The 24906-nt window shown below is 44.0% G+C and overlaps 2 protein-coding genes across 3 annotated transcripts; one reads left to right on the plus strand and one right to left on the minus strand.

Moving 5' to 3' along the window:
* Positions 1-749: 749 nt before the first annotated feature.
* Positions 750-3971, minus strand: abhd14b (abhydrolase domain containing 14B). Of its 2 annotated transcripts, none has more exons than XM_018737698.2 (4): positions 3821-3971; positions 1875-2094; positions 1470-1711; positions 750-1339 (listed from the first exon to the last, which is right to left on the minus strand). In XM_018737698.2, the coding sequence occupies exons 2-4, from the start codon at positions 2089-2091 to the stop codon at positions 1160-1162; spliced, it is 639 nt and encodes a 212-aa protein (XP_018593214.2). In that variant the 5' UTR covers positions 2092-2094; positions 3821-3971; the 3' UTR covers positions 750-1159. The 2 variants fall into 2 exon arrangements, with proteins under 2 accessions (XP_018593214.2, XP_018593213.2); XM_018737697.2 differs by lacking the exon at positions 3821-3971 and adding an exon at positions 2526-2601.
* mst1 (macrophage stimulating 1) lies at positions 3440-23627 on the plus strand. Its single transcript, XM_018737696.2, has 18 exons — positions 3440-3771; positions 6341-6485; positions 8611-8726; positions 9193-9307; positions 9683-9819; positions 11247-11367; positions 11550-11668; positions 12271-12442; positions 14178-14308; positions 15039-15141; positions 18398-18534; positions 18771-18803; positions 19252-19366; positions 20028-20105; positions 20341-20487; positions 20594-20700; positions 20785-20924; positions 23033-23627. The coding sequence occupies exons 1-18, from the start codon at positions 3588-3590 to the stop codon at positions 23192-23194; spliced, it is 2262 nt and encodes a 753-aa protein (XP_018593212.2). The 5' UTR covers positions 3440-3587; the 3' UTR covers positions 23195-23627.
* Positions 23628-24906: the final 1279 nt, after the last annotated feature.

The raw sequence follows: 24906 nt of genomic DNA on the forward strand, positions 1-24906 counted from the left end.
AAGGACTTTTGCCAAAGGAGAGCGGCGTAGGCCGAAGAGGGGGGTCTCCCGGGGCGTGGCCCCCCCCCCGCCCCCTTGCCTGCTGTGTTTTTCACCATGTCTGTGTAGGTGCGTCTTCTATGAGAAAGCCTGTGACCTCGGCAAGCGTGTATGTGATTCTTAGTCTGTAGTCTGGTGCTATGTGACGATGTTTGACAAATGTGTAAAAAAAATAATAAATTAAAGAAAATCCAAAAAAAGATGAAGAAAAAAGAATAAGACTTAAGGCTTATAATCATAAGTTTGGGATCTGAATTGAAGCGAACATTATTCTTTGTTTTTCCTTTTTTTTTTTTTTTTTGCTGCTGGTGACAATGTTTGCGAGAAAGATTCAGCTCCTTTTGTCTAAGAAGCTTCGTTTCATGTCGCTCCATTCTTTTGTACAGATGAAACTAAAAGATAAAAAAGGCAAAATTTGTAAAATATTGTGTCTGTGACTCCTTGTAAAATATTTTCAAATTGTTTATTACAGAGAATCAGTTATTAAATAATGTTCATATTTTTCACTTCATTTCTGCGTCTACAGTCTCTGTGCACTTCTGTGGCTGCAGTCTTCGGCTCTTTTTCCATCAGCATCTCAAACTGCCTGCTCTCTTACTGATCACTGATACAGCTGTATAATACAGTTTAGGTTATTTTAATGTAGGCCTCAGTGAATCAATTAACATAGTGTTACTACAAAGAGAGATCTGGAAAAACACCTACAGTGATTTTTTTTTTTTTTTTTTAACCATACAAAAGTAAACACGTGGGGCAGCAGTGCTGTCGCTCTCAGAAGTTACAAAGTGAACTGCACACTGGCCACGCAATCTCACAGATCTGTGTCTATCAGGTGTGCTTAATACCCTTCATTATCGGCCCGGTATTTTAATATTTTAGTCCCTCTGGGAGAATAAGTGTGCTCTGTATCAGACAATTAAAAATGAGCAAAATCTGGTCCTTCAATAGAGCATTCCCAAAAAGAAACAATACATGTTGGACAGATGTGTTTCAAAAGCCTAAGTTCTTCTATTCATTGCTGCATTTTTCCTTTAAGTGAAATCAACCGGTAAAAAGAAAATAAAATAGAGTATTCACGGCAGAGACTTAATGGCTCTGTTCACATTCGTCACAGAGACCGTCACAGCGCACGCAAGAACTGCAGCAGTATGCTGTGCCACTCTTCGGGGTTGTCGAGGTAACAAGGGTGCCCCGCCCCCTTCATCACAGCCACTTTGTGATTGGCCAGGTTCTTCAGGTTGTTCAGAGACAGCTCACCCAGCTGAGCGTCCTGGTCTCCATAAACGATCAAAGCAGGAGTCTGCAACACACAACACAAGCACTCCACCAACAATTTAGGAAGCGAGACGCCACATTTGTCAGCGCGTTAATTTTCCAGTCCCCCCCCCAACCCCCACCACCACCACCACCACCACCACCACCCTACCTACCTGGACGCTGTGGTACTGCTCAGCAGTGAACTTCTCGGTACAGATGGGCGCCACGGGGACGTAGGCCTTCAGCAGGGCACCGTGATCGAAGAGGAAGGGCAGGGAGTACATGCCGCTGAGGGACGGGCTCACCACGACCACTTGGCTCAGCCGCAGCGCCTCCGCCACCCGCTTCAGGAAGCTGCCGGGGGCCAGCTCTCCGATGGCAGCAGGGGCCTTGGCCGCCTTGGAGTTGCCCAGACCTTGGCGTGAAGAAGGAAACAAATGTAGAGAGGACAACCTATAAAAGCTGGACTCATGGGAAACGTCAGGGTTGAAGGACAGGCAATCGGTCAGGGCTGTCCTCGGCGACGTCAATCGGCCCGCGTTACTCGTACTCGGGGAGCGGCGCAACGCTAGCGGTACCGGGCAGGTCGACGGCCACCGCGACGAAACCCGCTTTAGCCAGTGCCTCCAGCGTGCCGATGTTTTGCCAGTTCTCGGATGAGAAGCGGATCCCGTGGAGCAGCAACACGCCGGCGCCCCCTGGCGCTCCGGAGGGCTCAGCGCGCCGGTAGAACAGCTGCTCCCCGCCGTCCTCCAGAGCGACGAATCCGTGCGTGATTTGCACCGCAGACATCATGCCCTGAAATCACAGAGTGTGTGTGAGTGAGTGAGAGAGAGAGAGAGAGAGAGAGTTTATGCAATCACTGTCTGTGCTGTACCGTTCGCGTGTCACTCGAATTGACTGACTGACACGCGACAGAAAAAGTCTGATCTGAAAGTTCTCGTTTTCTGAGCAGAAAGACCACGCATCTACAGCGCAGAGATCGTTGCTAATGCATTAAAACACATTCCAGCCACTGCAAGTCGACACCTCCTCCTCCTGGCAGTGGAAAGTACTAGACGAGAAATGAGAAAACACGTCATCGGTCCGAAGACCAAAGTTCTCCTCTGCTGCGTTTCCACATAAAAGCGAAACTCCGCGTCACGCTCTGCTGGGGATTACTACTCGAGAGACTAAACGATGCTCTTGTACAGGGATTAGCACGTACTAATCCGAGCTACCGTACTCACACCGCAGGTCCTCCGACAGGCACACTTTCTCTTCCGCTCCCGAAGGTGCGCGAGTGCTTTCTACTGCCCCCTACCGGCCGCACTGCGAACTGCAGGATAGAGGTATCCGGGCAGCGATTTGCAGTGACGTCAGAGTGGCGCGGTGAGCGGCAGGTCGGACGCGTTCACACGTGTTGCGATGCTGCCTGGAAAGTCCTCGCAGGGAAAATGTTGAGTCTTTTTTCAACACGGAGTGTGTTCTGTATCGAGTTGTTTTTTTTTTTTCTTTTTTAATTGCTTTGCTGGTGCTTTTACACATTAAATAATTACATTTATTGTAATTTAATGAGGGGTGCGGTGGCGCAGTGGGTTGGACCGCGGTCCTGCTATCCGGTGGGTCTGGGGTTCGAGTCCCGCTTGGGGTGCCTTGCGACGGACTGGCGTCCCGTCCTGGGTGTGTCCCCTCCCCCTCCGGCCTTACGCCCTGTGTTGCCGGGTAGGCTCCGGTTCCCCGCGACCCCGTATGGGACAAGCGGTTCTGAAAATGTGTGTGTGTGTGTGTGTGTGTGTGTAATTTAATGAATCATTTACTCATGAAATGCTTAAGTTAAAGTGACTGATAATACCCACTTTACACAGCTGAAAGTTCTCCTTAGATCAGTTATAAAATAGTCATGGTTCGGCTGACACCTTTATGTTGTGCTTGTTGTGCGAAGCGAAACTGCTCACGATGTCACAAGAGAACAAGATGATGACAGAGTCTGGACCAACCAGGCCGGATACAATCACCGGGATTAAGCAAAAGAAAACTATAAACAGGGCGAAACAGATATTCCGAAGAAAGCAGGGTTGAAAACACTGTGACTTGTGTGAGAAAGAAAAAACACACACACGATTAAAGAAACAGAAGTGGGCAGCGGGACTCGACCCAAACACCCTCCGGTGCAGGTTCACCACTACCATTACAGTCAGTGCCGTTTGCGGCCGGGTGTTCCCGCTTTTCCCCAAACGCAACAAAGAGAAATTTCCGGTCAGCTCAGGGGAGACGGGAGGGCCGGGAGCGACTCGAGTATAGAGGTCGGCATGGATTTATCGAACGGTCCGGGCAGCGCAGTACTGCCCTTCACAGCGCAGAGCCGAGTGGCGCTGTCAGTGTCGGACATCCGCAGCAGCGCTCCCGCACCTCGCAGCGCACCTCCAATGAGTGCCTTCGCGTTTACGCTGCTTTTGCTGTGTGCTTTTACCATCCACGGCGGACAGCCCAAAGGTAAAGGGGAAGGAAGGCGAAGGGGGACGCGGTAGATAAGATCATGTACCGTTAGGATCCGTCCGTGTCCGCGACTCGCGAGTGCGTGCGTGGGTTGGGGGAAAAGACTCTGCCGCGTGTCAGTCGTGGGAAAGAAACGTCCGTTTCGGCCAAACTGAAAAACAATAGCAACGTTCACTCAAACTTATTATTGAAACTGTCAAGTTATAACTTATATGATCACCGACCGAGTCATAGGAGCAGTCGGATCGCTTCTTCGCGGCACTAGATATATTATAGTAGTAGATAGAGAGTAACGAGTTCTGCCTAATAATTGATTCTGTTTCAAACGAGCCGCTTATGCGCGTGTGAGAAATGTAATGTGTGTGTGCGCGCGTGTGAAGTTGTGTTCGCTCCTTTCTTCGTGCCATTTCAGTTATGTCAGTGTGGTCCGAGTAGGACGGACAAGCCAGGATTGAAGGAAACGTTTAATCCCCTCACATTGATTGACAGTCGTCCCGTTCTCTGCCAGTGTAGAACCGTGCAAAGCTCAGTACTTTAATTCTGCGACCTTTACATTACAGCATCATTGCTTTATAAATCAATAATAATTATGTAATGTTAACGGCGCAGTATTACCGTTTATTATCCTGTTCTTATCAAGTCTGAAATAGTAGTTATATATATATATATATATATGGCATACCTGAAATTATGTAATGGAAATGTAGTATTAAATGTGGTAAATGTAGTACGTACATGTAGTATTTTAGGATGCGTTTCAGTGTACATGTTTTTACTGTGCAGTAGCGTTGCGCAATGCTGGGAAGAAAAGGTCTGGTTGTAACTGGAACACAGATTTTGCTGCCTTTACATTTAAGCCCCCCTCTAGATTTGGTTTGCAGGTACAAAGTTCAGGCAGGAAAAAGGCTCCCATGAAGAAATATTTGCACTGTGGTGGGCAAAGCTCCTCAAAACAACAATCAGTCTAAAATGTGTTTATGAAGGATGAGAGTTGAGTGTAAAATAGAAAGGGGGGGGAAAAAAAAAAAACTTACATTTGTTTCTTTCAAGTTTTAAAAATCTGATAGAAAAGTTACAGATTGTGCAAGAAATATCTGGAATGTGCGCTTACGTGCTTTCTGCTTTTCAATTTCCTCTCTGAAGCAGAACTTCCCGTGTAGGTTTTATTAAAAGATGCCCAAGATACTACCCTGCTGTGATTTAAGGCTCAAATAGGGAGTCACACGGACACTTTCCTTAGACAATTTCCTTAGCATCCATGCCCACGCGTATGCAGCCGGGTGTTAGTGCCGGCACTTCAGTGATGATAAAGCTGAACACCTCTGTTTTTAAATATACAGTATAATAATAGTTATTTAAAATATTTTTTTTTTTATTTGCCTAAATAAAAAATTTAAATTTTGTCACAATAGACAGGGTGCAGTTCATTGTGGGTTAAGACAACGGTGTCCCTGTTACTGAAATTAACAAGCTACCAATCATTACTATCGTTGTAGTATTTTGCCAATGTACTTGTACCTCATATTACAAACACAAGAGTTGTCGTTTGTAAGTCTGCCAACTAGAGAAAAATCAACGAAAATTTAGTAATACAGTATAATCCTATGATTTATTCCAAAGTTAGTTTCCATTAAAAACATCAGATAAAGGTGCAGTGAATCCAAAATTCATTATAGGACTTTTCAACAGCCCACACAATGTAGGTCTCAGTGTTCCTCTATCCTGGAAATATTTTTCTTGAGGCATAGTACGCTGTGGGTGGACACAGGTTTGTTTTATTGTCTCACAACTGATCAGTTCATCACATTAAAAAGTTTGTCAGGAGTCGGTCGCCTTCACCTTCAAAAAGCATAATAACAAACACGTTCCTCTGCGCATTCACAGGGTAGTTTCTGTTAAACTTTGGGGTCATATCTTTACTTTTTTTTAAATGCCAACTGAAAGCTGTATGTAAAATGCACCAAAGATTGTAAATTACTCATTTCTATTTTTACAAAGTAGAATGGAGAAGAAAATGCAATTAAAAAAAATCAACTTTGAATTGTCCGTATCTTGGAAAGTCCGTAACTCAGATGTTCGCAACGTGAGCTATAATTTTATTGTGTTTGTGTGCCGGTGATGTGGTGTTCATTGGGTTGCATAATGGGTTCTGTGCATTTGTGAGTTTTAACCATTTGTGCAGTCAGTATGCTTTTTAACTCTATGTACTGCATTTCATATAGGGTAAGTCTTCATGGTGTGCTCGTATCGGCAAATCACGGTGAAGCCTTATCCTTAGACCACCTATTTCATGTTCTGCATATGTTCGTAGCTATATATTTTATCACAAAGGAAACTGCACAGGGGGGTGTGCGGTGGTGCAGTGGGTTTGGACGGGTCTCGCTCTCTGGTGGGTCTGGGGATCGAGCCCCACTTGGGGTGACTTGTGACGGACTGCCGTCCTGTCCTGGGTATGTCCCCTCCAGTGGAGTTTTATAGTGTGTGTGTGTGTGTGTGTGTGTGTGTGTGTGTGTCATTTTGTATGTTTAACACAGCGTGTTGAGTGTGTATCTGTATGTGGTGGCAGAGTACCGGAGCCCCCTCAATGACTTCCAACGCTCCGAAGGTCGTGAGTTGGTACCCAAAGCTTGGAATGCGGATCGCATTGTGCAGCTGCCGGGACTCTCTCTGGAAGAGTGTGCAAAGCGGTGTTCTCTGACACTGGACTGCAGGTACCTGCAAAACATACACTGACCCAGTCACAAAAAAATGGGGACTGATTGGTGAAAAATGTACAAAAATCAAAAGAGGTGACATTGCTGTAAAAATGTATGAGTGAAATGTGTTCTGTTTCACTAACTGCTGTATGTGCTTGTTTGGCTGTAAGTGAGGAATCAAGTGTGTGCATTTGTGCATGTTGTGTGTATGTAAGTATAATGAGATGACCAGTCACATATCAGGTGTTCACCTTGTTTCAAATGGCTTCCACTTTGCCCACTTATGGTCACATTTTTCCCAGATGAATAACTGAGGTAGTAAGCCTTATTCACTCACATTTTTGGCTATTTAAAGTTATGCCAGCATTATGGATTTTAGCCAGAATGTGTCTTAAATGCTAGAATTCAGGTAGGCAATACTGCAGTTCTTAACATCCTGTAGGCATACAGTCCATGTCTTTGAAAGCTTGCAGGTGCTCCATGTAATCCAAAAAGTATAACTCTAGACTGGTATATGCCAAGTGTTGTTCTGAAGGTTGTGTAGGGCCTACATGCTTCATCCACCAGTACTCTTTGTAGAGGCCCAGGGTGGTGATATAATGAACAGATCCCATTCAGGAGGTTATCTCTGCATGATATTGGGTAGGCATTAAGCTAAAAGTAGGAATCAAACTTTTTATACTATTCAGCTTGAAAATGTCAATGCAAGTTCGTAGGATCCATTCTTTTTGGGTGTAAGAACTATATGGCTGCTCTTCTGGCTTGCTGAAGGATCAATTTTCCCCATGTCCTACATGGAATCTCACTTTGTACTGGACCAACTAATCTTTCAAGCACCCCGTGTGGCCCCTGAACAATTGGTGTTGGGTCTCTAAGATAAATTGCATGATGTAGAACATGCGTTCTCCCTAGTGTTTGAGGATACATAGAGAATTCTGAATAAAGTCTGCTGCAGTCATGTTGGTTGATCTGTTCATGGATAGAGAAGTGTGATATTTATTTTTTTTTAATTATATTTAGTGTCTTCAGTGCTTCTAGGTCATTTCTTTCCTTTACCTTACACATCTTAGCTGCATTTCCTTAAATAAGACTCCACTCTTTCTACTCTGCAAGATACATGATCTGTTTGTATCATTTTCCTATATTTGAGTAGTGCATTTGATATGCGATGGGCCACATTTGTAAAGGATGATATATGGACCTTATAAATATACAAAGCCAAGATAACTGTCTGTTTTATGCATATGATTGTAAAACAGATTTTAAATGAAACTTTGAGTATGCGCACTTCTGTACATTATTCTAGTAGTCACACATAAAGTGTGCACAGTTGATATGTTGTAAAATCATCTTCGTGAATGCATTCTGCATTTATTCATTTAGAAAGCTCCAGAGGAACGTAAAACTCGCGGTAAACAAAAGTGCATTTCACCAACAGATGAGGAGATATAAATGCAAACACAGAGTAGTCACTTAGTCTAATACCACCATTAAAACTGGCATACATTTACATTTATATTTGCATTATTTCACAGACATTTTTCTCCAAAGTGATGAATAACTCGTACGTCACCCAGATGGCAGCGTACAGAACTGGTAGACAGTACAAAACTTTTTAAAACAGGTAACATTAACAATAGCATTGATTGAGTGCCAGCATATAGAATTGATTGGAAATACAAAGATATATGAATAGATGTACAGATAATGAATAGAAATTTATGGAGTAGGCAGGAAATGCCAAGATAACAGACTGAAAGAGATGTGTTTTGATGCCCTTCTTGAAAGCTGAGAGGGATTCAGCAGTTCTGAGTAAAAGTGCAAGATCATTCTGCCATATTGGGCTCAGAACTGGGAACTTTTGCGCTTTTGATTTTGCACCTCTTGTTTGTGTCATCGCCAAGTGGTCAGAGGCAGGGGAGCACAGCAGTCTCAACGGGACCCGTGAAGTGCGGAAGTCTTGATTGTTTCTGTGGTCTCGAAGGCCAAAGCCGATCATAAACTTGATACGGGAGGCTACAGGCAGCCAATGGAGGGAGACAAGAGGGGGAGATCTTTGGGAATGCTTTGGCAGGTCAAACATAACTTGTGCAGCAGCATTCTCCATACCTGCGTCATACTAAAAAAAAAAATTTTATAGGGCTTTCAACTATGAGACACGTCCATCTGTTACCTGCAAACAGCTTCCTTGGGTAAGGGATGAGGACACGGCAGAGGTGAAGAGAAACGTCAACTGTGACCTGTATGAGAAAAAAGGTGAGGCCTTCCTCTAAGTCCCATCATTGCTGCTTACTGCTGTATTCAGCAAAAAGGGTTACCTGTGTATACCTCTCCCTTTTCACTTTCCTTGTAACTATCATCAACAACCCACTGCTTTGTATCCATCTTCTGTGGCAGTACATTGTGTGCCATATGAAGTGAAAGTGAAAAAAAATCTGAAATATTCTATGGTGTTGACATAAAATTACTAAAATACTAACACCTGTAAAAGATTGTGTCTGAATGATAGCGACTATTGGATGCTCCAGAATTTTGTGTTTGAATACAAAGGTGAATCTGCGGGTGGAATTCCTGTCTTTAGACGCCTATTAGAGCGGTGAAGCGTCAGCTAAGCAGTGAAACGGTAGTAATGGCCGTTAAGAATTCAGTGCACACTTTGGTCAGAATTTTTCTCAATCACATGTTTTCAGGTGTAAATGTAAAGTGCCTTTGTTATATACAGACTATGTGCGACGCTGCATTGTGGATGATGGGAAGACCTATCGAGGCAAAGTGTCCAAGACAGAGAGCGGGCGTGACTGCCAACAGTGGTGGTCCAAGTTTCCACATGACCACAGGTGAGAAGATCCTCCCGGTCAACGGAGGGGGGTGGGTATGGTTGAAAACCGGAACACGTGAGACTCGAATAAAACCAGGTGAGAGGTGTACGTGAACGTTGGAGGGGAGAGAAAGCAGGCAGGATTGAAACATGCTGCAAGTGTAGAGCAAATATGGCTCAAGATGGTGAGGAGAAAAAAATGAAGACAAACATCAGGAAACAGGAGTATGTGTAAGATTTAAACTTGTCCCAAAAATAACAGTCCAGATGTAAATATGAGCAAAACTGTATGACAAATACGAGTTCAGATGACATAAATACATGATTGAAATCATGTACGGCCAACTTGTGGTGAGGTGGCATCCTTAAAAGTGTGTCAATAATCTCCGCGCAGGTGGACACCCTCTCCCACCAATGGTCTGGAGCTTAACTACTGCCGGAACCCGGATGGGGATCGCATCGGACCCTGGTGCTACACCACTGATCCGGAGCGCCGCTACGAGAGCTGCAACATCCCCCGGTGTGAGGACGGTGAGCCTGTGCAGGGGAGAACGCTTTATGATTGCTGGATGGGAAGTAGGAGCAGCGGTCCCACGTACAGCATAGGAACATACATGGAACATTTTTCAGAAGTCTGAAGCCTGAATATATTCAGCTCTTTTCTCAGTAATTATTACTGATTTGTATCTGAAGTTTCTTATTTAGATAAGCAATACTAGTGCGCTGAGCCACATGTTTTTGTCTGGCACTACCTCTAGAGTAATCTGAAGACACCATCGTGGGTTAGTGCAGAGTGAATTTGATGTACTGTGGTCTGTGCTTATGTCGTTTAGTTAGTTAGTTAGTTCCTGCCACCTCGGTTGACGTATTGGGCATCGAGTGTTCTCCAGTGGGCTCTGTTGGCAGCAATGATCTCAGCATCCGTCCATTCGATGTTCATGGTCTTGAGGTCTTCTTGAAAGGTGGAACACCACGTTTTCAGCGCTCAACCCTCTTTGCGCTTTCCCTTTGGCGGCACTTATCGCATCGCCACCTTTGAAAGTCTCTGGTCAGGAAGTCGCAAAATGTGACCCGTTACTCGCATTCGTCATTCAACAACGGTGTGTTCCAGCCGCAGCAGACCGCTATGTTGTAACACCTCTTCGTTTGTGATCCGATCGCAGTAGGGGATTGCCAGAATTTGACGTAAACTGCATTGATGGAAAAACGTTCAGTTTGTGGGCGATCCTTTTCGTGATCTTCAAGGCTTCACTGGCATAGATGGCTGTTGGGATCACGATGCTGTTGGACAGTCTGATTTTGATGTTTGTGTTAATGGAGGAACAAGACCAAATCCACCGCATCTTCTGAAATACTGACGATGCTTTCCCAATCCGACACTGGACGTCACGTTCAGTTTTGCCATCGTTTGTGATAATGCTGCCAAGATCGGTGAGTTCATCCACTTCCTGAACCAACTTCTGTGCAATGGTGATGTCTGTTTTTGACCGTCGGCTTATCTTCGTTGCTTTGGTCTTGTCAGTGCTGATATGCAGACCGATTTTTTTTCTTTTTCCTGCCTCACACTCAAGATGCGTGGTTATGCGTTGTAAGCTTGGTTTGGACTCTGCTATTAAAGCCACGTCATCTGCGAAATCCAGATCCATGAGCCGAGTTTGCTTTGTCCGTGGAATGCCTGCGCATGCACCTATTTCCACTTTCTTGCTTATGTCATTTACCAAATGTAACCTGTACATATTACTAACTGTGGGAAACATTCGTATACAACATTACATAGATTAAACAACTCATGCTAATATTTAGGAGACAATATTTAGACGGCAATTGTGTGCTTTAGGTGTATTTACATTTATTTAGCAGATAGGTGTATAGAGAACTCCAAGCTATACCGGGTTTGTTGGAGAGTTCGGCATTATGAACAACATTACATGTTGTGTTTGTTTGTTCCTGCCCCACAGAGGTGTGTGTTACCTGTAATGGAGAGGACTACAGGGGTCAGGTGGACCACACAAAGTCAGGTCGAGAATGCCAGCGCTGGGACCAGCAATATCCGCACCAGCACATCTATCAGCCTGAGAAGTAGGTGGCATCGCTAATTCAGACTGCACCATATCATCACCCTCCCTGTACGGTACCATCATCCTGTCCTTACTGCTTTGTGTATTGACTTTAACCAAAGCTCAAAAACTGAAAATGTAACAGTTTAATGTGATGGCGTCCTTCATTAAATGGGGTTAATGGCTGTTTCCTTACATTCACAGATACCCTGACAAGAGCCTGGATGACAACTACTGCCGCAACCCCGATGCCTCGCCATTTCCCTGGTGCTACACCATGGACCCGGACAAGGATCGCGAGGAGTGCCACATCAGCAAGTGCTGTGAGTCAAGTGAGGGTATGGGCTAAGGGGAGCTGAATCGGTGAGTCGAGCGTCGGCATCGAAGAGGTGCGGCACCAGAGCGGCGGAAGAAATTGGGAAGTTACTGGCGTGCACATGGGGAAGAGAGAGCTGGAAGTTGCTACTAGAGGGAAAGGGAGCCTTTGCCTTCACCTGGTTTTACCATGGAAAGACTGCAAGCCTGGCCTCAAGTTTTACAGTACTTTGAGTACACTTGCTGGAACCTAGTGTTTCTTCACGAGGCAGGAAATAGGGAAACCTCTTTTCCAGCAATTCTCAGAAATGCAGAACACTCGAGTGTTGCTTTACATTCACTATCCTGTCCAGTTTGCCCCATACAGTAGTTGCCTAGAAGGATCAGGTCTACTCACACTTTACACTGGAATTGCATGTAAAACTAAACAACGTTGACTTTTGTTCCTCTTTCTTTCTCTCCTTCTGTCTCCTTTTATGCTGTTCTCCTTATTTCCCTTCAATCCTTTCTACTTGCGTTCAATTCTCTCTCTCATTCCGTTCTACTCTGTTCTTTCCACACCTGTTTTTTCTGCTGGCTCCAATCCACACCCCGCAATGGCTGCCTAAAGCAAAGATCCCTATAAAGCGCTCCCGCTCCAGCTATACCACACACTGCTTCCGTGGCCGTGGCGAAGACTACCGCGGCAAAGTGAATGAGACGACATCGGGCATCCCCTGTCAGCGCTGGGATGCCCAGCACCCCCATAATCACCCCTTCTACCCACAGACCTACGAGTGCAAGTGAGTCCGAAGCTGAACAACACAACAGAACAACATATCTGTGTGTGTGTGTGTGTGTATATATATATATATATATATGTATACACACACACACACACATTTTCAGAACCGCTCATCCCATACGGGGTCACGGGAAACCGGAGCCTACCCGGCAACACAGGGCGTAAGGCCAGAAGGGGAGGGGGACACACCCAGGACGGGTATATGTATACATTTACATTTATTTATTTAGCAGATGCTTTTTCTCCAAAGCAACTTCCAGTGAACTCTATGTAGTGTCATCAGCCCACACACCTTATTTACCACAGTGACTTACACTGCTAGATACACTACTTACAGTGGGTCACTCATCCATACGTCAGTGGAACACACTCTCTCTCTCACATGTTATGGGTGAACCTGAACAGCATGTCTTTGGACTGTGGGAGGAAACCAGAGCACCTGGAGGAAACCCACTCAGACACAGGGAGAACATGCAAACTCCACATGGACTGAGTAGGGATTGAACCCACATCCTCTTGCACCACCCAGGTGCTGTGAGACAGCAGCGCTACTCACTGTGCTGTTGTGCTGAATATATATATATAGAATATATATATCATGAGCTGGTTAAGAAAGGTGAGGCCTCATGGAAAGACAGAGTGCTTCTTTCTCTGTAGTCTCGAGGTAATGGCATTTAAGAAAAAGAGCAGGCCTCATTTTTCTCAACAATATTGACAACATCCTCCTCTTAAAGCATGAAGCAATACAATCTTCTGTATTTTTTTCCTCTTCTGTTGAAAATTTCCCCAGGATCGCTTTCTAGGCTGGACATTAACTAGAATGTTTGCTTACCGCTGATGATCAAATTGAACATCAGACTTTTTTTCTACATCAAAATAGTAATTGTTGACATTCCCAGCTCGGCTTACGCTGCACTCCGGTGTTTGATAATGTACGTGAGAAAATTCCCCACCACCAGGAGTCAGAGAAAATACTACAGAGGAAAGCAAGTTACTTACTCATTAAACAACAGGCCATTTCAGACCGTGCCATTGTACACCTGAAATAAAACGTAACGGCGTCGTCAGCTATGAAAAAATAGGTAAAATCCAAAAGATGTTTCATCATCTGTGTAAGAAAAAATCATACGCTAAACTAGACAATAATTATGAAGAAAATATTCTCCGGTGTCAGACACACATTCTTTATTTTGAAGGTGGCTGGTCGTAGCCTGTTAGTCAGCGACCCACAGAACGCCGGTCAGCGTACCGTAAACACGTTGAGTAATCGAGGTACTTTCCACAGTCTTAAGCACCCTTCCTCACTGACACACACACGGCGCTGCTACGCTTTTTCCTTTCCGGCAATGTTTTTGAACTTTGGAACTTACTTTCTGTAAGCATGGCTTTTTTTTTTTTTTTTTTTTTAATACTTTTTGTCATTTTGCCTGGTGTATGAATAAGCGTGGAATCTCTCTCACGCACCATATGCCCTAATCCTCTCCCATCTCCTCAGCCATTTTTGGCCTTGTTTTGCTTGGTGAGGGCAACTTTTCTTAAAAACCGTCATTTTTTGGACAGCGACGTGATTGAAAATAACCGAGCAGCTGCCAGATGAGTGTTAAACATTAGTACATAGTTATTTAATTCAGGGTGGTGATTAAGAGCGTAATGGCGTGACGCAGGCCGAATAGCTAATCCAAAATGTGCTGTTACTTGTCTTTTGTACTGCGGTTCACTCTTGCTCCCTCTAGAGGCCTGGATGAAAACTACTGCCGAAACCCAGATGGTTCGGAGGCTCCCTGGTGTTTCACGTCAGTGCCGGAGATGAGAACGGCGCTCTGTCTGCAGATTAAGCGATGTGCTGACGACATCGAAGCCGAAGGTACGGTGAGCCGGGAGACTTCTGTCACTCACGAAAGGACAGTTAGTCATCATTAGTTGCACGTTGGATTGCCGGTTCCTTTGACGTGTTAGACATAACGTACAATTTATGTTTTGGTGTTTGCATTTTAAACTTACGAAATAGAAATAATTGTATTAATGCCATGCTGCAATAGTATGTCTCTCAGCCAGCTGATGCCTTCTTTAAAATAATAAAATAAATCAAGAAATTTTCTAGTGGAGCACAGAAGTAAGGTACACACATTACATTACTTCATTTAGCAGATGCTTTTCTCTAAAGCAACTTCCAGCGAACACTATGTAGTGTTACCAGCCCACACACCTTATTCACCACGGTGACTTACAGTGCTAGATACACTACTTCCATACATCAGTGGAACACACTGTCTCTGTCACTCACACACTATGGGTGAACCTCAACAGCATGTCTTTCGACTGTGGGAGGAAACCCGCACAGACACGGGGAGAGCACACAGACTCCACACAGACTGAGCAGGGATCAAACACACGCCTTCTCACATCACTTAGGCGCTGTGAGACGGCAGCGCTACTCACTGCGCCATTATGCCGCCCGTAAACACAAAGCGTAAGTCTTGAAAGGAGCTGTTGCACGAGGCTGTCTGTTCAGAAAATGGATCGTTCTTGCTTGTAACTGTAGCTCCGCATCACTGAAAGTTGCGTATTGGCTTTATCCATCCTTCTTTGTATAGACTGCTACCATGAGAATGGCAAAAACTACAGAGGGATGGTCCGCAAAACTCGCAAGGGGATCATCTGCCAGAAATGGAGTGTCAACACACCGCACAAAACAAAGTAAGCGTCAGCCCGACCCTTATGGGGTCACCTCCCCTCCATGATAATGGGGTGGGGGGAACCTGCAGCCTCTTTCGAGATAATATGCTAGGACCCATCAATTAGCAGGTGATGAGTGTTAATACCTTGTCTCCAAGAAAGTTACAGTATGTGTTTGTGGCTGTCTTATTATCTGAGTACTGAAAGGGGTGTATGGGTGTGGTTAATACCATAGGAATGCTGTTATCATAAAGATAGTCAGGCAAGGTGCCGTTGCTGGGTTGAGAATTTGTATGGAGAAGACGTAAGAATGCTTTTTGATCATTTATACCAGGGGTCTCCAAAATAAAATCTGTGGGTTGCATCTGGCCTGCAGCTTCAGTTTATGTGACTTGCCAAGTTTATTAAAGTAATAATATAATTCAGCGTATTGTAAGAACAGAAAAACCCCAAAATTTAGCAAAAAGCCAATGTAGTTGTGATACACTTTTTTTTATTTTCTGAAATACTCCATTGTAGCAGGCCGCGCATACATGGTTCAAGGGAGTCACCGAGCGCGAGGTGATACTAGGTAGATTTATGGAGCTTTTATTCAGAAACGTAAACCTGTGCAAACCAGCATAGAAATGAACCATCAACCAGGAGCATCAGACAGCATCTGCATCCACAACAGTCGAGCTTCACAGCGCAATCGCTCCAGCCCTCCGCTTGCGCATATAAATATGCGTAACTCACCTGTCCCTCATTAGCCACATGTAGCAGAGGTGGGTATGGCCACCGTCATATTAATAAGTCCTGCGTCATCTTGCTTATTGATCCTGGTGCCCTGAAGGAGCGTGTGCCTCAGTGTGTCAGTGAAAGCTGCTGTTTACTCTGACAGATTTCGTTGCGATTCCTAGTTAATATGTCAGCACAAGGAAAGAAGAGAAAATCTGACCCTGAATGTCATGTTCTTAAAGAACAGTGCAGTGTAGACAACTTTATCGAATCGTGTGACAAAGTGCTGCGCTCAAGATGCCACGAGATTACTGTAGTGCTAAAATAATACAGCGTTCATAGACGTTACCAGACAAAGCACTCATCAAGCTATTTTCACTTAAGGCAAATTTGACTCCTTGAAATGTAACTTGTGATCACAACAGCTTGTATTTAAGAGGAAGAAAGCCTAGAATGAAACTGCAACAAGGGCAAGTTTACACGTGGCAAACCTTTTTAACCAAACGAGCAAAACCGTTTACTCATGGTGAGCTCACGAAACTTTGTAAGGCTGAAGCAGAAAAAGTGGACTTAAGACTGGTAGCCTTTTGGAGAACATATTTGCTCATAGAGTAGAGAATATCGAAAGCAATATTGTGTCTCACCTGAAAGTCAAGTCTAAAGAGGTCGAATGCTTCTTTTTCACACTAGTGCGAATCAACAGATGTGTCCGATTCATCGCAGCTGCTGGTGTTTATTCAGAGTCAATATTATTTTTGAAGTGACTGAAGAATTAGCTTCTGTGCACCGTCGGCATGGGAGAGCCACACGTGAGGACAATGTGAAAGAGGTCGAAAATTCAACGTCTCTGTACAACCTGGAATGGAAATGGCTGAAGGCTGTTGCAGCAGGTGATGGTAAATGTGCATTTGGTCGAGGAAAAGGTTCAGCTCGGCAAATTGACACAGTTATTGATAGTGCGAGTTATTCAAGATCTATGGTTCAGCAAGCGCTGTGTGTTATGTGTCGTGGAACCTGTAGTTTTTTACAATGAGCTTTGTTCACTTTCATAGACTCAATAATTTTTGGCCAAAATAAAAGCAGAACATCCCAACTTGACCTGCCACACATCAGTTTGTTGGCTTAGCTGTGGGTAGGTTGTGTTGCAATTTTTTGGTCTTAGAACTGACTGAAATTTTTCTTAAATGAGATGAACTTCCCTTAAGTGTTCCTCACAATGAATGGCTTTGGAAATCAGCATTTTCTGCAGACTTGACCATGTACCTGCATGAATTCAATCTTAGATCACAAGGCGAAACCACGCTTCTGCAACATGTACAATGAGATGAAAAATTTCAGCAAAAACAATTTTGTTGTCCAGTTCCTACTGATGAGGAGTTGCTTCACATACTTTTTTGCATTGTGAAAAGTTCAAGCAAGAGTGGGGATCCCCATTCCCATGTACATTTGGAGAAGATATGCATTCTGACCTGAAACTGTAGTTCAAGGAGTGTTTTTCTGATCTTGAATCAGTTGCAACAGAAATGAGGATCTCCCAAAACTCACATTACTGTGTTACTGATGAACTGCCACATGAACTTCCATTAGAAGTGATTGATCTACAATCCATCTTGAAAGGAAAATACAAAGATGGGAAACAAAGTTTCTAGTTCTACAAAAGCCTTCCAAATGGTCAATATCAGTGTTTGTTTAAAATGGGGAGAATTAATGTTGAACAACCAACCAACCAGTTTCAATAACTGCTTGTCCTGAGTGGGGTTGCGGTGAGCTGGAGCCTGTCCCGGAGATACTGGGCATAAGGCCGAAGAGGTAGGTGGGGGGCACACCCTGGATGAGACACCAGTCTATTGCAGGGCCACAACTGGATACCCAGGCACACACAGCTGGAGGACTGTACTGGACCAACTGCAGGGAAAGCACCTTGCTCAAGGGCACGACAGCCAAAGGCAGAGATCAAACCGGCGCCCTTTGGAGCCAAAGGCAGCCACTCCAACCACAACGCCACCAGCCACCCTTTAATATTGAACAATTAAGTGTAATTCATCAGAGAAGCACCAGTTTCATATTCTCACTAATGTTAAAAAAAAAAAAAAAAAAAAAAAAGACCGTTATGCATCTTAAATATTTTTGGTATGTGCTCTTATGAGCACTATCATCTTAGTCATGTTGTATTCTGAGCACAAATGCCTCCTTACTTAATTTTAGCATGTTCTCTCTAGCCTGTGAAGCCTAAAAAGATCTACCTCCAGGCCTTTGTCCTTAAAGGTGTTGAGACCCTATGTCTACACCACTGGTAATGACGTTAAATACCAGAAGCTGTACTTGTGGGAAATGTACAGTTGAATCACTGCAATAAATATCCATCTGTATATTGTGAGCCATACCATTTCTTTGAGTTAGAATTTTGACCTTTCACCTGTTAGAGCATCACCAGTCTTGCATGTAGAGGGGGGATAGGTGGTACTTCTGAACCTTTTGTTCTTGGAAATGTGTGGTTTAGTCTTTTCTCATTATTGCTGAAGGCTAACTGGGAAGCTGGGGTGCTTCATGTTTTCATCAGAATAAATCCAACAACACACCCCAATGCCAACTTGACGGATAATTACTGCCGGAACCCAGATGGAGACCAACATGGTCCCTGGTGCTACACCACCGACCCCAAGACAGAGTTCGACTACTGCGCCATCAAGCACTGCGGTGGGGCTCTGGTCCTTTCTCTCCACCTGCTTCTGTCTCCACCTTCACATCTCCGCTTTCCTTTTTCCAGCACCTAATCACTCCTTCTTCAGTGTTGCAGTCCTCTTTTCTTCCTCAAATTCTCTTTCTCAGAGGCATCCATTATTTCTCTTCTTTTGTCCCACTCTACTGATGATCCTTTCGTTTGGTGAACTGCTGATCTTTGCTACATGTAAATTTTGGTCTGTTTCTCACAGCTGGGGAAAAGCCTCCCATCATCAAGCCAGCAGGTAAGTCAAAGACTTCAAAGACTGAAGACAGCAGTGTATTTTTTTCCGTCAACAACATAATACCATTAAATATTATTATTGTATTATTGTAATCCATCATTTACAATTAAAATGTACTAGTGGTGGAGTTAGTTTGTGAATGCTGAAACATGCTTGCATCATCTTGTGCAGAAGCTTTTGTGATTTAATAAATCTGCTGAGTTATTGATTATTTACATTTACATTTATTTATTTAGCAGCCGCTTTTCTCGAAAGCAACTTTCAATGAACTCTATGTAGTGTTATCAGCCCACACACCTTATTCACCAAGGTAACTTACACTGCTAGATACACTACTTACACTGGGTCACTCATCCATACATCACTGGAACAAACTCTCATTATTACAATTTGTCGCATATCTGCTTGCAATGGCATTAACCCCCTGTGTGTACTTGCATGTGTACAGAGAACGTGGTGTTTAATGAGTGTGGCAAGCGAGATGATCGTTTGGAAAACCCTAAGCTTCGCATTGTTGGTGGAACCCCAGGCAACTCACCCTGGACTGTGAGTCTGCGAGACAGGTCAGTCAGCAGGGGGTGCCACAGTGTCAAGGATGGTCAGTTGGAGTCTTCAGGTGATGACTTCAGTTATATGATCAGGATCAGAATCAGAATCAGAACGAGCTTTATTGCCAAGTATGTTCACACATACAGGGAATTTGTCTTGGTGACAGAAACTTCCACAGCACAGACAGGATGACAGTGACAAGACACAGATGAGAAGATAGAATATGTGAATAAAGGATAAAAAATATAGAAAATATATATGATTGCTGGGGATGCAGTGGCGCAGTGGGTTGGACCGCAGTCCTGCTCTTTGGTGGGTCTGGGGTTCGAGTCCCGCTTGGGGTGCCTTGTGACGGACTGGCGTCCCGTCCTGGGTGTGTCCCCTTCCCCCTCCGGCCTTACGCCCTGTGTTGCCGGGTAGGCTCCGGTTTCCCGTGACCCTGTGAGGGACAAGCGGTTCTGAAAATGTGTGTGTGTGTGTGTATATGATTGCTCTTTGGGTAGTAACGTTTACATGGTCCTTGAGAACATCAGCTCCTAATGTTCTTAACTGTAAAACACATTGCCCTCAAGACTTTTTAGTGACCAGAAGTCCCCGCTTTGCTGTAATGAGACAGTAGATGGACGCGTCACAGACGGCTGCTTCATTAACTGTTCCCATTTCCTTCTTATACAGGAAGGGAAAACACTTCTGCGGAGGATCCCTAGTGAACTCCAGATGGGTGATCAGCACCAAGCAGTGTTTTTCCTCCTGGTAACAAGACTAAGAGAGGAGGGATATCGCATGCCTGAAATCACCTTACAAAGAAAATGTTTAAAATGTTCTTGATAGCAAGAAGTGCATATATTAAATTGCATGATACTAATTAATAGCAATGATGGAACTGCAAAAGAATGTTGCAAGTAGAGCTTTTCTGTACTTCACAAAGAACTATTAATGTAGTACTGTCTACAGACAGATAGATGTCCGTGTGTTTGTCGGTGCTTAGTTACGTAGACCTGACAGGCTACTCTGCCATGATGGGAACCATCTTCCGAGACCCCAAAGAGAAGGACCCACAGCAGCAGAACATTGCTCTCAATAAGATTGTGTGTGGACCGTCCGAGTCGCACCTGGTGATGTTGCAGCTTGAGAGGTATGTGGGGGGGAAAATGTGTCCGCAATTCTACGAGTGAATCTTAACCACTTTCAATTGGTGCTTTTCCCTTTTTTCTCCCTCCGTCTTTTTACCCACCCGACAGCCCAGCACAGTTTAACGAGCGTGTGTCTCAGATCTGCCTGCCCCCAGAACGCTACATGGTCCCAGAGGGTACGAAGTGTGAGATTGCAGGCTGGGGGGAGACAAAAGGTCAGCCTGTGTCCCTGAGTCTCTGTGTCAGTGGCTGTCAGTGTCCCTGCTCCTGTCATTCTTACTCTGATACCTCCGCCACAGGAACTGCAGATGACATGGTCCTCAACGTGGCCAACTTGAGTGTGCTGAGCAACAAGGAGTGCAACAAGTACTTCCGCGGTCGCGTCAAGGAGAATGAGATGTGCACTACATCCTTTTACGGTGGCGTGGGGGCATGTGAGGTAAAGCACTGGACTCTTTGGAAAGTGGAGGGGCTTCCGCTGGCAGACGGCCTTGGGGCCACACAGTGCCAAAGAAATACCAGATACTTAAATTTCTAACTGTAGTAAGCAGGTAAGTAGTCAACACTTCCACCAGTGACAGATGCGGTGGACTAGCTGGGAGTATTTCAGTGTCGAAGGATGGAGTGGGATTAATTCTAATTGATACTAATTTGTAAATCGTAATATTCCTCTCCAACACTGCATAAAACTCCTCTTTATGCTGCCGAGTCCACCTTACATTACACAAGGAGTCATCTGCACAGTACAGTGATATGTATACAACACAACAATCCAGTGATACACATGACATCTGACATGTGTAAGTGTATTGTTTCATTACAGCTCTGTACCCGTCATGTCGGAGTCTATATGCTTCTTCATTTTTGCTAAGGGGTTCCACTTGCCTCGTAATCTTTTGAACTGACTGACCTGGAACCTTAATTCATCTAATTGACAGTTCACTGTTTCATTATTTTTGTTGAAGCTTTTCTCCTAAACAACTTACATTGTTAAGCTACTTGCAGTGGTTTATCCATTTATACAGCAGAATTATTTTTACTAGAGCAGTTTATAGTAAGTACCTTACTGAAGGATATTATAGCAGAAGGTAAGACACAAACCGAGGTCCTTTGAGTACAAGGTGATGGATGACTCCTATGTCACCTCTTGACCAGTTACAACTACGCTTGTGTCTCTTTTTTACAAACATCTGAGATATAAATGTTTGAAGATAAGCTCATTTCTCAGTTTTCATTTTTTCACCATTATATTTTCGAAAATTTCTCACTTATACAAGAAAAAATTGCCTCTGTTTTCACTTGCTGCCATTAGTTGGCAGCAAAATGCACTGATTGTAAACTTGAATGGCACTTTCAGCAGAGGAATGGGGGGCGGCTTTACAGATTCTTGGTGAATTTTTCATTTATTATTGGTATATTCAGAACCTACATTGTCAAGGTGCTGATAAATGTTTTCATGTGATGAATTGGTCCTGTGGTCAGTTTTGTGGTCTTCAGTTATCTCATGTTATCTCAATAAGACATGTACTCAGAATTGACAGTCATACAGTTTCAATATCTGCTCCTCACGCTACTCTCTACTACATTCCAATGTACCCTTTTCTCTACTCCACTGTTTGATTCTCCTTGAACCTAACCTAAATAGGAGGTTCACACAGCAGTTAGTATAGTGGTTCGAGCTGCTGCCTTTAGATCCAAAGGGCACAGGTTTGATTCCCACCTCCAGCTGTAGTACCCTTGAGTAAGGTACGTAAGCTAAATTGTTCCAGTAAAAATTACCCAGTTGTATAAATACCTTAACATTGTAGGTTGCTTTGGCAAAAAGCATCAACTAAATGACTAAATGTAATTTTATTTCAAAGTAGATCTCACTTTAGTGTTTCTTCATGTTAATAAAAGATAAACTGGTTACTTTGTGTCCTACATCACACCCTGTGCTTCCAGTATAGAGGGACACTGAGATCCTGCATTGAGTAGTCTGTTGATAGAACAGAATAGTCTTGTAGTGAACATAATAATGCTAATGTAATGTTTAATTAAGCGGGGGGCGTGGTGGTGCAGTGGGTTGGACCGGGTCCTGCTCTCCGGTGGGTCTGGGGTTTGAATCCCGCTTGGGGTGCCTTGCGACGGACTGGCGTCCCGCCCTGGGTGTGTCCCCTCCCCCTTCAGCCTTACGCCCTGAGTTGCCGCGTTAGGCTCCGGTTCCCCGCGACCCCGTATGGGACAAGCGGGTCAGAAAGTGTGTGTGTATGTGTGTGTGTAATGTTTAATTATAGCTTTATCTTATTTTTTTACAAAACCTAATACATGAATGAATTAAAGGATTAGGCTCAGTTATGAAGCTTTCATAGATTGCGACATAGTGTTTGGATTTTCGAACAGACTTCCGGTCGTGTTCGTAAGTCGAGGAACAAGGATTATCGTAAAGCAGTGCTCCATAAGCCGTTAAACTGACTTTCAACAGTACTGCTTAGAATGGCCTCTTATGGCCTCATATTTTGCTAAGATGCATGCTGAACAGCCATTGTTTTATTTTGTGACTTGCAGAAAGACTACGGGGGACCCCTAGCCTGTCAAAACAGTGACTGCTGGGTGCTAGAGGGTGTCATCATCCCCATGCGACGCTGTGGCCACCCGGGCCAGCCCAACATTTTCATTCGTGTGTCTGTTTATGTCGACTGGATCAAGAAGGTCATGGAGATGGCATAGGTGCTGTGTTGTCATCTGTGGGCCGGAATCAGACATAACCACCCCCAGATTGCTTGCGCCACAGAAGGTACATTTGGATTTTAATGGAGCCTCACATGCATGCTTTCCCAAGATGACATGATGGTTCTGATGGACTTGATTGATGTTCCAGTTTTTGTGTGTGTGTGTGTGTGTGTGTGTGTGTGTGTGTCAGTATGTTTCTTGCTGTATATCTGTGTGCATGTTTTGTGTGCTTGAATCCATTCAAATGATTTGCGAGCCATGGGAAGCTGCACCTGCTGTAAATTGTGGTAAACAATCTGGATTTGTTGACAAAATTATTCCTGGAGTACACGTTGCTAAAACTGATAGAAACTCAATATGAAAAGTCCATAAACTTGAATTTTTGTCCCTTATTCATCTGCATATCTGCTGTTTTTGATCATTTTGATCTGCTGTAATCTGATTATGTGCATGCTTAACTTATAGGGTTTTGCATATGTCCTTTATTGATCTAATGCATACAAGGAGTTTTCAGTTTGTTTTGAACTTGTTGAATTCAGTTTGATTATTGAATATACTTTTACTTTTTATACTTTTGTGATTATAAATTTCAGTTAACAGTAAAATTAGTACATTTTTTGCTTTGTTATATTAAGCAATACCAAATAAACAAAACTGCTTCTCAATTTGTCGCTCATTTTCTTGTACAACTGTAGAATTACAAGTTGAAGTTAGAGCAATAGAATGGGGTACATTGGACTGTTTCTCTTGAGAGCCATAAGTGGTTTTGAAAAGAAAGCCTTGAATTGACTGTTTGATGCTTTACCCTTTGTGAATGAATCGGCTTGTCTTCCCAAGTCTACTTTTATATTCCACTTAGCTTTTCCAGATGCGTTGTTTGTGGAAAATGTCGACGTGATAACATGTTGTCTAGGTCTAACAGTGGCCTTTGTGTTACCCTCCACTTGGAACACGCCATTATAAAAGAAAATGCTGTAATGTAACTGAATATCATCTTGAAAGACTGTTGACTATAGTGACATGCTTGGCATTGGTTTACATCCATTGCACGAAACTCACATTCTCCAGAAACACTCTCTGCTCTTACTGCGTGCCTCTGAGTTTCACCGGGACGCCGGTTTGTGGGCAGAACTGTGCCGTTGGCCCTTTAAGGTCTGCCGCTGTCTTCTGCACAGTCCGTTCTCACACTTGGCCCCTCCTGGTCTCCGTGCTCTGTAAAGATTTGGGGGGTCCTCGAAATGCCTTTCATTCCCTCTCGCCCGGTGTATTAGCAAGCATGACTGCTGCTGTTCAGATCTGTCCTCTTGGCACAGCTCCCGACCCCCCGCACCACCCCAGCCTCAGCTCAGGAACATGTGAAATCCTACAAAGGAGCACAGTCGTACCGGTACCTCATTAAAGCGTCTGTTTTAAAGCATAGCACCCTTTCTATCTTAAGCAAGGCTTTCTTTTGTATTGGTGAAAAATGGAAAAAAAAAATGCTTTGAAACATCACATCTTCACCATTTATCCCAGCGGAGGTCAAGGTGCTGCCTGACATCACACTGTTAATTATGGACATGGAGCACTTTGGCACTGAAAACAGGATAAAGCACTGAAATGTAAACTTTTCCTTTTTTTAGCTCTAAAATGTTAAAAAAAAAAAAAAAAGACAAATGGCCCATGTTTTTGTAGTAGCCTCTTTTTATCCGCATTGAACTCAGGCTATG

Source organism: Scleropages formosus, chromosome 2, assembly GCF_900964775.1.
Source record: "Scleropages formosus chromosome 2, fSclFor1.1, whole genome shotgun sequence".
NCBI classification, from domain to species: Eukaryota; Metazoa; Chordata; class Actinopteri; order Osteoglossiformes; family Osteoglossidae; genus Scleropages; species Scleropages formosus.

Bases quoted from the DNA above. Each gene is read 5' to 3' on its own strand.
- abhd14b (XM_018737698.2), bottom strand. From the start codon at position 2,091: ATGATGTCTGCGGTGCAAATCACGCACGGATTCGTCGCTCTGGAGGAC. The intron at 1,712-1,874 runs GTACCGCTAGCG...CTTCACGCCAAG, and splicing joins GGTGGCCGTCGACCTGCCCG to GTCTGGGCAACTCCAAGGCG. The intron at 1,340-1,469 runs GTAGGTAGGGTG...TGTGTGTTGCAG, and splicing joins AGCAGTACCACAGCGTCCAG to ACTCCTGCTTTGATCGTTTA.
- mst1 (XM_018737696.2), top strand. From the start codon at position 3,588: ATGGATTTATCGAACGGTCCGGGCAGCGCAGTACTGCCCTTCACAGCG. The intron at 8,727-9,192 runs GTGAGGCCTTCC...TGTTATATACAG, and splicing joins TGACCTGTATGAGAAAAAAG to ACTATGTGCGACGCTGCATT. The intron at 11,669-12,270 runs GTGAGTCAAGTG...GGCTGCCTAAAG, and splicing joins GTGCCACATCAGCAAGTGCT to CAAAGATCCCTATAAAGCGC.